This window comes from Lytechinus variegatus, chromosome 2 (genome assembly GCF_018143015.1).
Source record: "Lytechinus variegatus isolate NC3 chromosome 2, Lvar_3.0, whole genome shotgun sequence".
Taxonomy (NCBI): Eukaryota; Metazoa; Echinodermata; class Echinoidea; order Temnopleuroida; family Toxopneustidae; genus Lytechinus; species Lytechinus variegatus.
Window position 1 is genome coordinate 46,319,746 of NC_054741.1, and position 13,230 is coordinate 46,332,975.

The following is a 13,230-nucleotide window of genomic DNA, read 5'->3' on the forward strand; positions in this document are numbered from 1 at the left end:
TAAAAAAATGTGAGATATTCAAATTTCGGGGGAAGGGGCATCAACGAGACTGGCTCCAAACTGACTAATAACATCGACACAGATTTGGCATTGATTGGTCTTAAGCATGGTCTTTAGTCGCTATCGTTAATTTGACTGCAAGCCTATAACATCGGAGCTACCGATCATACTCACCGTCGATCGTTTTGGAGTCGGTTTCGTTGGTATGACTGCATAGGGCGGAGGTAATTGAAAGTACCCGGAGGTAATTGGAACTCCCCCTCCCCATCTCTCTCTCCCTCTTTCTGTTTCTCTTTCTCTTCTCCCCTCTTTCTCTCCCTCTCTATCTCTCATTCTCTCTCCCTCTCTCTTCTTTTCTTAATGTTTTGTCTGTAGGTTCGAAGTTCTCTATTACACTGTAGACAAATAATAGCGTAATTTTTACGGGGAAAACGTATTTTTCTGCCCAATTTTACGGCGAAAAAAAAAGCTTGAAATTTATGAAATACCCAAATTAAGATTAATCTAATAAATTTCGACTAATTATGCATTCATTTATTGATTTATTCATTCATTTATTATTCTATTTATTTATTTTTAGGCAGGTGCACACATTGATACCAGTAATACCCATAGTATTTTGATTTATTTGAAGACTCAATATAATGATATACGGATCATGTATAAGAGCACTAATGACTTATATTGGCTGTGGTCTTGGATCAAACACTGGCTTCCATGTGTCAAGGAGAGCCCCTTCGACCACACGACCATGTACGGCACCTCCATGAGGAGACAACCCCCCCCCCCCCTTTTTTTACAAAACAATACAAAAACTCAAGCCTTATGATGTTCAGTCTAGCAGGTGAAATTGGGTGTGCGCTCCTTTACATCAACACATTATTATAACGAAAATAATTGCGATAAGTGCACCATTGAATACGTTCAAACAATTATCATGATATATTTAAACAAAACAAAAATAACGAACCTAATAGTTCAACTTCATTGAACTAAGTTATTTTTGCAATAATATCAAGGATGTAGTCGTATTAACAAGTGGAACGCCTCTGGCAGTCTCGCTTGCATTACGCGATTTGATATAGCAGCATTGCTGAGTTTGAAAACAGCTATCATTCACAAAAGAAAACACTTATATGATAATAAAATACTATGTCCATTGACCCAAAATGACTTCTGGCCATGATCATGTGACCTAAGACGTGTGCAAAACAATCATTCATACTTGATTACCCTTATGTCGATATTTCATGAACTACATGTGTAGATCCATAGACTTTCTAAGTTATGATGACAATTTCACAAAATCTCAACGCTATCAAAGTTCGTTGACCCTAAATGACATTTGGCATTGGTCATGTGACCTGAAACTCGCACAGGATGTTCAGGGATACGTAATTGCTCTTTATGTCTAAGTTTCATGAACTAGATCCATAAAATTTCAAAGTTATGATGGCAACTCCACAAATACCCCTGATGGCCAAAGTTCGTTGACCCTACGTGACCTTTTACCTTGTCATGTGACCTGAAACTCAGGTAGGACTTTAAGTCATACACTATAATCATAATGTTAAGTTTCACGAACTAGGTCTATATACTAAGTTATGACGACATTTCATAAGCTTAACTTTGGTTAAGATTTCGATATTTATTCCCCCAACATGGTCTAAGTTCATTGACCCTAAATGACCTTTGACCTTGGTCATGTGACCGTAAACTCAGGCAGGATGTTTAGTAATATAGATTACTCTTATGTCTAAGTTTCATGAGCTAGGTCCATATACTTTCTAAGTCATGATGACATTTCAAAAACTTAACCTTGATTAAGATTTCAATGTTGACGACGCCGCCGCCGTCGGAAAAGCAGCGCCAATATAGTTTCGCTCTGCTATGCAGGCGAGACAAAAAGTATCAAATATTAAAATCCGAAAATTTAATATTTCATTGTTGGGATGGTCCCTTTTATACACTTGATTTTTTTTATTTCTAAGAGTCATCAGTATTTCCATTATCATACACGCATTTGTGGACAGACAAAAGAATAATGAATAGCAAACGGTAATATCTTTATTAGTGAAACTTTATAAATATTTTATTAACAAAAATGGTGATTATAATTATAATACTCTTTTAAACCAATCATAATGCGTTCTATAAAACTATCATTGCATTTTTGTAGCTGATGACACCCATTACAATAGAGAGTTTTCGTGACTGCAACAGGGATGGATTCAAGAACACAGGAAATGTTTTGAAAACGCCAATCAAAATGACAAAGGACAGCAGGGAGGACTTTGACTAAAATTAGTGAAACGGAAAACCAGTTTCGTCCTAAATTTCGGAGCTGACGAAAAATTGCGAATATGCCAGGTCAAGTCTAGGTTGAAACTGTTGTTTTGTTTCACCAATATTGTCGACAGAGACCTCTTGGTTTCTCTTTGTCATGGGGGACGTGCTTGAGTCCGTCGTGTCGTGGAAGCCAAAACCCGCTGTCACGACAACGAAACCGACTCCAGATCAAAACTGTTATTTTATTATCAATACCATACCATCGCTCGATTTTGAGTCAGGCTTTTCTTGAAAGCCTGCAACATAATTAGCGTGGTTCCCGCTCAGGCTGTCTCTTCTCCGAATCCTGCATCACTGACACTGAGTTGGTAATCGGGTAAGCCGTTGTGAGATCCAAAAGGCGGCGAATCGTATTCATACATTTAAAAAAATAAATCAATGGGAGTATGAATCAATGTAAAGAGTCTGAGTAAGGTATTAATGGATGCATTCACATCGGTTGGCTCTCACATCCCAGCCAATACTTTGCTTTGGAAGCCGGATACCCGTTCGATACTTTCATCTTGGAATCATTGTACCGCCAAAAATCATCTCCCTTGAAAAAGTACGTGCGTCCGTTCTTCCATTGAAATGCCGCGTCTATTTTAACGGGAACATCGGGCCACTGTCGCCGGATAGTTTGGGGAGGGCCCACAGTGAGTGTCGACTCGTCAAACTCGTAGAATCGATACCCTTTGAAGAGGTATAGTTTCCCGTTCCCGCCCCATCGGAATCCCGCATTGGGACCCGATGGTAGTCCCGCGGGAGTGCGTTTCGGAAATCCCACGTCGAGTTCCTTGTCCACGAACCGCCACATTTTGCGACCTGTTCATTTCAATGAAAAAAAATACAAGTTTCAGTTTTAAATGTCGTTGGTTCTGCTAATGAAACAGGAATTTCACATCTAACCCCGATAGTTTTACGCCAAAAAGAAATGTTTTTTTTTTATATTTTCATTCTGATCATCCACCATGATCTGAAGGCCCGAACAATCTTTCAAAACATTTTAGATGAAAGTGGGTTTTGATTCGATGAAGGTGTTTCACCAGTTTTATTTGCTAATCACTTATTTGTTTAAATTTATTATGAATTAAGAACACATAAATAATTACAAGGTCACTTCACAATTTTTAAAAATATCCAAAAACCTTAAATCGTTTCATTCCTTCCACTTATCCCATCGGTGTATATTTGCAGGGATAGTGACACCCAATAATTAGTTTCCATATCTTTTCTCTAAACCATTAAGATGTCTCTTTAACATCACAATTATTTCTCTTTTTGAACATCTTGCATGATATTCGCTCAAATCACTGAATTTAAAAATGATTTAAGGCATCGAAAAAATCAGACCTATTTTATCATATCTATGTATATTATTAAGCATTTTCTCTCTAGCATCCCTTCTCATAATATTATAATGTATAATTACGGTATATATACCCTTTTCCCTCAAATTCATCCCATGCGAGACGTATTTTGTTTACCGGGTTTCAACTATCTTCAGGATGATCTTCTTGATAGGTCATTAAATCATTCTTCACTTTAATTGCCAAAAGCCAGGAATGACATAGGTTTCATGGATCTAGTATCCTGGTCATAATATGTTTTCTTAATTTCCTACCTCTAAACATGTACAATCGATTTCCAATAGAGAGCACGGCATGAACAAGAGATGGCGCTTCTTTAAATACCAGATTGGTTTTCTTTGGGTAGCCAGGGAGTATGCCGTTGTCAGCGATTGCCCAGAGATATCGTCCCTTGAAAGCATACACGACATCGTCTGAAGCTGAAAGATAATATGATCTTTTTTTGTTACTTTCCAAACATGGCTTGCATATATATTGGATTGTTCGGAGTAGAACATTACACGCACTAGTGCATAGATGGGAGCGAGGGATGGGCTGGCCCACATAAAAGTTCCGCCTTCAAGGCCAAAGAAAGGGAGAAAAGATTAAAAAAAAAGAAAATGGGTTAAATTTTATCTGTTTAACATTATGCAAAAATCTATTTTTTTAAATGAGATTTTAATCTTAAATCTTTTAATTTTAAATAATCAACATTTTTCAATCTCTCGCTCCTTTTAAGAAATTTCCCCCACACAATTTATTGCGCCGTTTTGTACCCCTCTATTGTTATCATCACACCAATGATTGCACGAATCAAACAAAATAATACTAGCCCAAATAATCATTTACGGTATCAAAGAGGAAGAGCCATACAATCAGTTCGATTACCTGTTACTACGTCGGGAAACATTTGAGCAAGTGTGCGTTTTGTAAATACTGAAAAATTCGTTTGGGTGATATGACAGATTAAACTGTAGGATATCAAGTTTGTTTTTGTACTACATTAATTATGAAATTTAATTATTGTATATAATTATTTGATCACGTGATGTACAACTTGCTTACATTTTTTAAATCGTGAAAAAACAAACTAAACCAACAAACCGCCCCCCTCCCCCATTTAAAGTTATTGCAAGCGGGAGTTAGTTTTCGCTTACTTACGGTAATAAGTTGCAGCATCCCACGTGGAGTTGCATGCATCGGGAAGATTGGGGTTCGGCGGGTTAGTGGGGGCAGCATCCAATTCCATCTCCTCTCGCTTTAAAGAGGGCTTACCTTAAATGAAGAAGAATATGAAAAGATAGAAAAGTTACCCTCATAAAGAATCTAATGAAAAAAAAATGAAATTAAAATTCTGGTAATAAAAAAAACCTTTGATATTAAATGAGAAGACATAATGGCAAAGGTGATAGGAAAAACTTTATTAAACAAATCTATTCGAGACAATGTCAGCTAAATATATTACACCAAAATGACTCCCTGAATGCACAGTGGCACCGAGAAGATGCAAGTCCTATAATTAGATTGATTGTACTATCATATTCGGATTGCTTGTGTGTTAGTTCGATGTAATTGTTTTGCAATTAGCTATGTTGGACAATGATAGAAGTTAATCCCGTTATCATCCATATGGAACAGTAGGAAATAATTTGGAGCGATACAAATCTGTTGTTTACCGGTTTGTGACAGATTGTTACCAAGCGGTTTCTAAGTTTAAATAGTTCATTACGATATGGAGGGATTGTAAGATCGGTTCATTGAAAGTTAGTCAGACCTATAAACATTATGAAAGGTAAAGAAACAAATAAATGAATTTATCAAAAATATTAGTATGTTCTTTGATATAATTTGCCCCACGTCATTTTCAGTTGGCACAAAAAGGGCAAAGTTATAAGAAAAAGAGAAAAAAAAGAAAATAAAAATTCCCTTCGAAATTCAAATAATGTTAAGGGAAAGTTACCAAAGAAGGTACCAACGCAAAATGTAGAAGAGGAACGATTCCATCCCGCGTGCCGACAATATATCCATGTTCGATATTGTTAAGATCACTGGCGGTAATATTGGAAGGGTAGCCCAGACATCGGGGTACATCAACGTCCCTTCTTGATACCAACACCACCACCACATCCATACCATTCTGTAATCATGGTAATACATTATCACAAATTTGTTGAATATCATCTTCATCACCATGAGTGATGGCATGATCAGACTGGTAGACCATGCAGCTACGAGGGGTGAAGATATGCCCCCTTACTATTACCCCTCTGGTATATATATCCTTACCATTTTAATACATACCATAAATCTGTTGAATACCGTCGATATCATCCTGAGAGAGGGTATAATCAGATTGGTATCCTAAATACCAGGGGTACATCAATGCCCCCATGTCACTGGAATGTTCCAATCCGAGACTGTGACCGATCTCATGGGCCGCTACAATAAAGAGGTTTGTATCCTGCTCGGTGCCCACGCTGAATGTCTCGTCGTCGTCGAAGTGGAGGTCGCCGTTCTCGGGAAAGAAGGCGTGAGCGAGGGTACCCCCTGTTTGGTTTGAAAAAGATATAAAGATTTAGGAGGTCGCTGATCAACACTAAGGAGTTCTTGTACCGCGAAGCAGAACGCTTTCAAGAACATAGAAAAAGTATTGTAAAATGCATTTCATGACAATGAGCAACCAGGAATTCTTTGTCAAAAATTGGTACAATAAATGCAGCAGTTATGAACTGGACTCGACTCTAAACAATCGACATATTTGCATTTTTTTGTCAGCTCCGAAACTTAAAACGAAACTGATCTTCTGGTTCACCAATTTCGACAAAGACCTCCCAGCTGTTCGTTGTCATTTAAAGGGCATTTTCAATACATTTGATGTGTTCTTGAATTCGTTCTTCGTTGCGTTGCAAAAACAGCCGATCCAACTACGTTTTGAGAAGTTGAATAGAGGAATACATGTTGGACACCATACTCGTACTTGGACCTTCAAATTTGACCTTTCACCTGAAGATTGTAATCATCCTTCGATCACAGGTACCATGTCTGAAATATTAAAAGTATATCTATTTTACTGATTTTGTAATTGTGATATTCTTCTTCACTGTAGGCGCATTCACCGCCCGGCCGTGAAAAACAAATGCAATTTTGTTAGCGAACATGATATCCAACTAAAATAGCAGTGACCCCCCCCCCGAAGAAAAGAAGTGATGACCATGGACCACTGTCCCTTTCGACAGATCCGATAATGACAATGATTAGATGAATTCGCAGATAGACCTAAGTCGACTAAGAGAGCTATAGTGAACAAAGTTTTGCCAATTTTGATGGGGTTAATGGTATGGAGGTAATTGTTCATATTTAGAAGAAATAAATTTCGAACCATGTCACAACTAAATTTACTACAGGTATGAATTGGAGTATAGACCAAGCCTTTTATATTTGACTGGTCTTGATAGTTAATGGACAGCCGTACTATTTATTATCAATTCAAAATGTTTCAATAAATATTATTAGAACTTTAGTGTGAAAAGTGGAGAATATGGTGACTGAAATAAGTTTTTGACATACGCTGATTTACGTCCACCACTATAATTATTGATGCTTCTTTTACTTCAAAATAACCAATTTACCTGGCCCATCGAAAGCAGAAAGAGCGCCATCACCATGGACACCCGTTGCGAACCTGATGATGATGTCGGCGGCACTGGGATCCATTGTTTCACTGAAGGTCAGTGGGGTAACACCAGCCCAGATCTGGAAGGCTCGTCCCACGGCATCACGGATCTGGGCCTCGGTGAGATCGGGACTGAAATTTTTGAAGTGGTATGTGATGTTGGTCTTCTTCCATTCAGAACCTTGATAGTGGGAGAAAGGTTGATTTGTTATAGGTCTGTACTGCTGCTGTTGCAACTGATGACGAGGACGATGGAAGTGATGATGGATGGTATTGATAAGGAAATGAAGGCAGTGATGATTGCAAATGTGGTGGTAGCGGTTGTGGTGGTAGCGATGGTAGGCCTAGTGGTTGTGTTATGTGGTGGTGGTGGGGATCATAATGGTGATGATAGGGGTGCTTACAGATACATTCGATTTAAGAAAGGGCATATTTCAAAGTTTGCCTTAGAATTTTTAATTTTCAATTTCATTTTCAATTAAAATCTAATATTCATTCATTTATCTCTTTTGGTTTAGTACGTTTTAATTGTCTTTCTTTTATTGTATCTTTTTCTGTTGGGGGTTAGGGGATGTGTGTCACTGCATTGCATTAGAAAACATCCGGATGAGGTATAATTTTACGTTGCCATGGCGTCTGGTAGGGCTATACAGTAGGCCTATACATACTAGTACCAAGTTTATGTTGATATATACCTTGAATATTGTATCTCCTAAATCGATGTCTGAATGAACGCCATCCCTTTACAATCACATGTTGATACGTAATACCCTGATCGACATCGTCAACCGCTTCATTCTCGAGCACGTGGATAAACTTGCTTGTGGTATTGGTCTGAAGTTTATTCATACTGCCCATGCGCGATGACCCCAGCATGTCCTCGACCCCGCATCTACTGGAGTCCATTATCATCTGTGTGGTGTCATCCATCTCACCAGTTTGATTTATTCCTACAAATTTCTGAAAAGTACTGAAAACAAAATGGAATAAAAAAAGATATTGATTATTTTAAAAAGAAGTACACGCATAAAGATACACAGATCTGTCATTTCTAAAGCTACACTGGCAATATCATTCCAACTCTTTATATTATTGTTTCCCTTGAATTATCATTGTTTACCTTTGCAAAGAAATCAAGAAAATGGTAATTCTAAGTTGCATTCGGTACATCGTTCTCTCGCTTATGAAAGGCTATCAAAAAAAGAAATATTATTTTAACGAAAAAAGGGGGAATGGTGCAAATTCTGCTGAAATTTTTAATAAAAAGAGTAGCTTTTCAAGATTTTTAGGGAGTACCCCCACCCCTCCTGCAGCATAGGACTATGCTATCAAATCAATTCGAAAGGAATCCTAAATAAAATCATTTATCATGACCCGGATTCCTTAATATATTTGCAAAGAGGAAGGACGAAAGGTGTTGCCAAATTGGAAACTTGTCAATGATTTATAAAAATACAAAGAGCAAAACTTGAATCAGATCATGGACCTACTATAGATTAGATGAAGTTGATATTAGATCTAATAACCGGTATGTAATCACACTAACCATGATAACTGGGGAAATTAAAAATCATCATTTCAGTCAAAAGTAGGTCATTGGTGCTTTCTAAAGCATGCACAAGAAATTCGCTGAACTGAAATGTTTCATGATTGGATAGATTTGAAGATCTGTACGTCACAGTTGGTCACAAACACCTCTACGATCGCCGTACTAACGATTTATATCCATAATATCAGAGTATGACCAAACTGGTACATAGATGTGGGTGAAATGAAGCAGGCAATGCATTGGTACGATATCGTTCGTACGGTGTTCGTAAAGGTATTTGTGACCTTAGCATTATTCACAACTAAATGCGACATCAGGTCAAACAGTTTATGACCAGAGTATTCATGATTTGTTGATTTTAAGAGCAGTATCATACAAAGTGCATGGGAGTACGTGACGACATTCGGTTTGTAAAGGAAGGTTGTTGGCCGGGGTAGGGCTGTGTGGATTCGTCAAAGATTTCAGGGCTCATTGCTGCTAAAATGATGGTTAATAATCATTGGAATTCAAATTGAAATGCAAATCGAAATTATGATTATAGATATTTGGAACATCCATTTTCAATTGTAATTATCATTATCGTCCTTATCATCATGATATAACCTCATTATTCATCCTCATTAATATCACTTTTTCATTATTGTCTTTTATTCCTATAAATCATTCAAAGATGGACCGCAGTCTTTACATCATTATCTTTTACTAATCAAACAATTTATGTTGTTACTTTTGATTTGTATAGTTTCATTGAAAATATAATAGTTTCTTTCATACTGAACCAATCATCATGATCATGAGGCTATCCATATTTCTATGTGATCAAAGTGCTCTTTAGAGATTGTCCCAAAATGGTCTACAATTGAGCCTTTTGGAATTGGTTCACCTTTAATTCAGTGTGCATGCACGTTGATAGTGCATGGCAGTGCCAGAGCATTGTGATAATAAACGTGACAAATATTATTCTCTATTTTAATAATATTAATGCAGATTTTCACGACTCAGATTTTTTATGCTTTTCTCTATTCTCCTCCCCCGCTTTCCCCTCCCCTTTATGTCCCCTTTTATTTTTCTACTTGAGAAATCATTGAAGATGTTGTCCCTGCCCCCCCCCCCCGCAACCCCGCGCTCCATGCAAATGACCAGTTTAAATGGGTAGTCTGGGCTGAAAATAATTATATCTAAATAAAAAGAGTAAATTGAACAAACTGCTGAAAATTTCATCAAAATCTTATTGGTTGAATACGTTTAGCAATATTTTGAGAACGCTGTTATTTTCTGCACGTCGTCATGAATAGGATGTCTCCATTTATCTATTTGTGATCATATTATATGAAATCATATAAATTCAATATTTTCATGATTGTATGTATGTCTACCATATAATAAAATAAGTTGCGGAATTCAACATCTAATGTATTAAATTATTTGTCAATCTATTTTTTTTTTCATTCTTGGAGGACAAAATTTGAATAAACAGGATATCATGTAATAAAATATAAAAAAAGGGGGGATGAGACACAGCATCAATTATCATTAGGTATTCATAAAGACAATCATAGAGCTGTTTCATCGAAATAATGCAAATCTTCAAAATGTCATAACTTTGTAGTTCCATGTCCGATTTTGATGAAATTTTCAGTGTTTTGTTAAATCTTATAATTCTTTATCTGTTCAAGTCATTTTATTTTCAACCTAGAGTATCCCTTGAAGAGTTGAATGTATGCAGGAACCGCCTGATAATAACAGATCATGATCAACTATGATTCACATCGCAATGACCTATGAATAGTGACAGATAATAACAGGGTTCCTTTCCTCTAAGATATTAATTGTCGCATGCCATGGGCATGACTGGAATCCGTGTATAATAGCGAACCAAATATAGTGCATTAACCTTAGATTGTAAACATTCAAATTAAGATTTTCAGTTTGGTTTGATACAACCGTATTGTTGTTGTTATGATTATTATCATCATTATTACTATTGTTATTATTGTTATTATTATTATTTTATTATTATTATCATCATCATTATCGTTATCATTATCATTACTAGTAGTAGTAGTAGTAGTATAGTAGTAGTAGTAGTAGTAGTAGTAGTAGTAGTAGTAGTAGTATTCTTGTTGTTGTTCTTGTTCTCGATGTTATTCTTGTTGTTGATATTGCTATTTCTAATACTGCTATTATACCTCTACTACTACTACTACTACTACTACTACTACTACTACTACTATCATCATCATCGTCATTAACAGGCCATCCATCTCATAACAGCCATAAATACTCACGTGAGTGCATTCCTTTCAGCCCTCCAGGTATGTGCCAAACCCCTTGGTATAAGGTATCCGTACTTTTCAAGAAAAGCCTGCAAATGAGAAACAAATGAAATAGTGTAAGAACACTATTTCCTTTTTTTTTACAAACATGAAACATAATCCTACCTTCTGTATAAATATATTCTTCTTTTTTTTCGCACCCCTATGTTAGATTTGGGGGAATTGTACTTCGTATCAATCTGTGGAAATAAGATTGGAAATTTGAAACTTTAAATGACTGACGTAAATCCACATTTGAAATTCCATCAATTCACAGCATTACCACGATTATTGATAAACGTGATTTCATTGGACTTGAATAGTATTCGTCATCAGATCTCCCTTGTATTACCCTAAAACATACTTTAATGAGGTTCGTGAACTATATCGTAGAGAGTGATTTTTTTCCTTTCTCTCTTTTTTTTCTGATATGGAAACAAGAGGAAGTGTGGGAGTATATATAGTGGCACAAAACAAATATTAACTAAAATAGCATATAGTTATATGGGTTGGGTAGGTATACGTAGGTTGATATTGAGAGATAGAGACTTAAAGATTGACTGATTTCTTGAGTGACATATAGATAGAAAGATAGATATATCGGAACCAGGAAAAAAAATACAATTATATTATTCATTATTTTGATAATAATTATGATTTCCTAGTTTGTTTTTATTTAAGTTCTTTCTTGTTCTCATTTCTTTATTGGGGTGGTAAATAGTTTGATTTTGTAACTTTGTTATGAAATCGTCATTATTCTCTTAAACGATATTGTCTTGTAATTTGAAACATTACACAAGCTGTACTTGAATTTGAGTCGTTATCAGGTATATCCAGGGGCGGATCCAGGATTTTCTAGGGGGGGGGGAATATTTCGGAGGAAAATTTTGACAAGCCAAAAAGTCTTCACCTCTGTTTTAATGACATTTTTACATAACAATGTTTTATTTTGCTTCTCAAAGAGGGGGGGGGCGTGCCCCCTGTGCCCCCAACCGCCCCCTGGATCCGCGCCTGGGTATATCCAGGCCTAGATCTAACATAACAATTTTTAAACACTCAGTGCCAGAGATTTGCAATTCTTTATATTGACTATACATGTATCTCACCGTAGGAAGGTCTTGTATAAATTTGTAAGTGAAAGAGATGCAATTCTTACCATGTGTGATATTTTCCTCCCGACGGCTCTGTGAAACTTCCGACCGGGATTGTGTACGCCTCGTACTATTCCCGCTAAATCAATCAGTTCATATCGAAACAATGTGCTAACCGAATCCTCGGTATTCCCGCTTGTTCCCGAAGTATGTATCTCCACGTTTCCACTTGTCCCGACCGACGTTCTCGAAATAGATACTTCATGGGTTTGTCTCGAAACAACATTACTATCCTGACCATTTTGTTCCGTATTCCCGACTTCATTATTCCCCGTGGTTCCCGTTCCCGAAATGACGTGAGTCGAATGGGTATGCACAACATGGGTGCTAGACTGCACCTGGACGCTAGCTGAATATATCGGTGATGTAAGTGATAATAAAACAAACAATATGCAGAATGTCTGCAAAACCTTCCAAGGATCACCCCTTTCAAAATCAGACATTTTTTTCCTAACTCCTTCACCGCTATTTCATCGAACGGATTTTCAATCGATCCATATGTACAGCCCTAACTTTAACAAGTGGCTCTCATATCGGATAACAGCAGTAGACCCTCTGATAAAACGTTATGGTTCCCCTGTCATAACTTGACACCACTGAAATGCAGGCTCATCGGAAAGCACCAACTGAGTGAGCTTGTCGAGTCAAATTTGCGTGCTTCCTCCAAACTGTGTTCAGAGATTTGATAGTTATGTCTAAATAATTGGAACAACCTTGTCAATTTTAGTTTAGAGTAATTATCATCATCTGACCTCCACCAATTTGTGTGACCCTCGTCCTCTTTAATTGTTTTTCTTAACCTTAATTATCCATCCACCTTTGGGTTTCTTTATTTTGTCAGAGGTGCGTGCTCATAACGATAGAA

At 36.9% G+C, this 13,230-nt stretch overlaps 1 protein-coding gene across 1 annotated transcript; it reads right to left on the minus strand.

Annotated features, from left to right (window-relative positions):
* Positions 1 to 1,938: 1,938 nt before the first annotated feature.
* LOC121408162 (matrix metalloproteinase-19-like) lies at positions 1,939 to 13,027 on the minus strand. Its single transcript, XM_041599509.1, has 8 exons — positions 12,371 to 13,027; positions 11,188 to 11,264; positions 8,046 to 8,320; positions 7,307 to 7,531; positions 5,979 to 6,224; positions 4,839 to 4,952; positions 3,953 to 4,117; positions 1,939 to 3,153 (listed from the first exon to the last, which is right to left on the minus strand). The coding sequence occupies exons 1-8, from the start codon at positions 12,806 to 12,808 to the stop codon at positions 2,780 to 2,782; spliced, it is 1,914 nt and encodes a 637-aa protein (XP_041455443.1). The 5' UTR covers positions 12,809 to 13,027; the 3' UTR covers positions 1,939 to 2,779.
* Positions 13,028 to 13,230: the final 203 nt, after the last annotated feature.

What these genes read in the sequence shown, in the direction of transcription:
- LOC121408162 (XM_041599509.1), bottom strand. Translation starts at nt 12,808, where the DNA reads ATGTCTGATTTTGAAAGGGGTGATCCTTGGAAGGTTTTGCAGACATTC. An exon ending in CGGTATTCAACAGATTTATG is followed by an intron (nt 4,953 to 5,978) that starts GTATGTATTAAA and finishes TCTTCATTTAAG; the next exon opens with GTAAGCCCTCTTTAAAGCGA. An exon ending in TCGATTGTACATGTTTAGAG is followed by an intron (nt 3,154 to 3,952) that starts GTAGGAAATTAA and finishes TGAAATGAACAG; the next exon opens with GTCGCAAAATGTGGCGGTTC.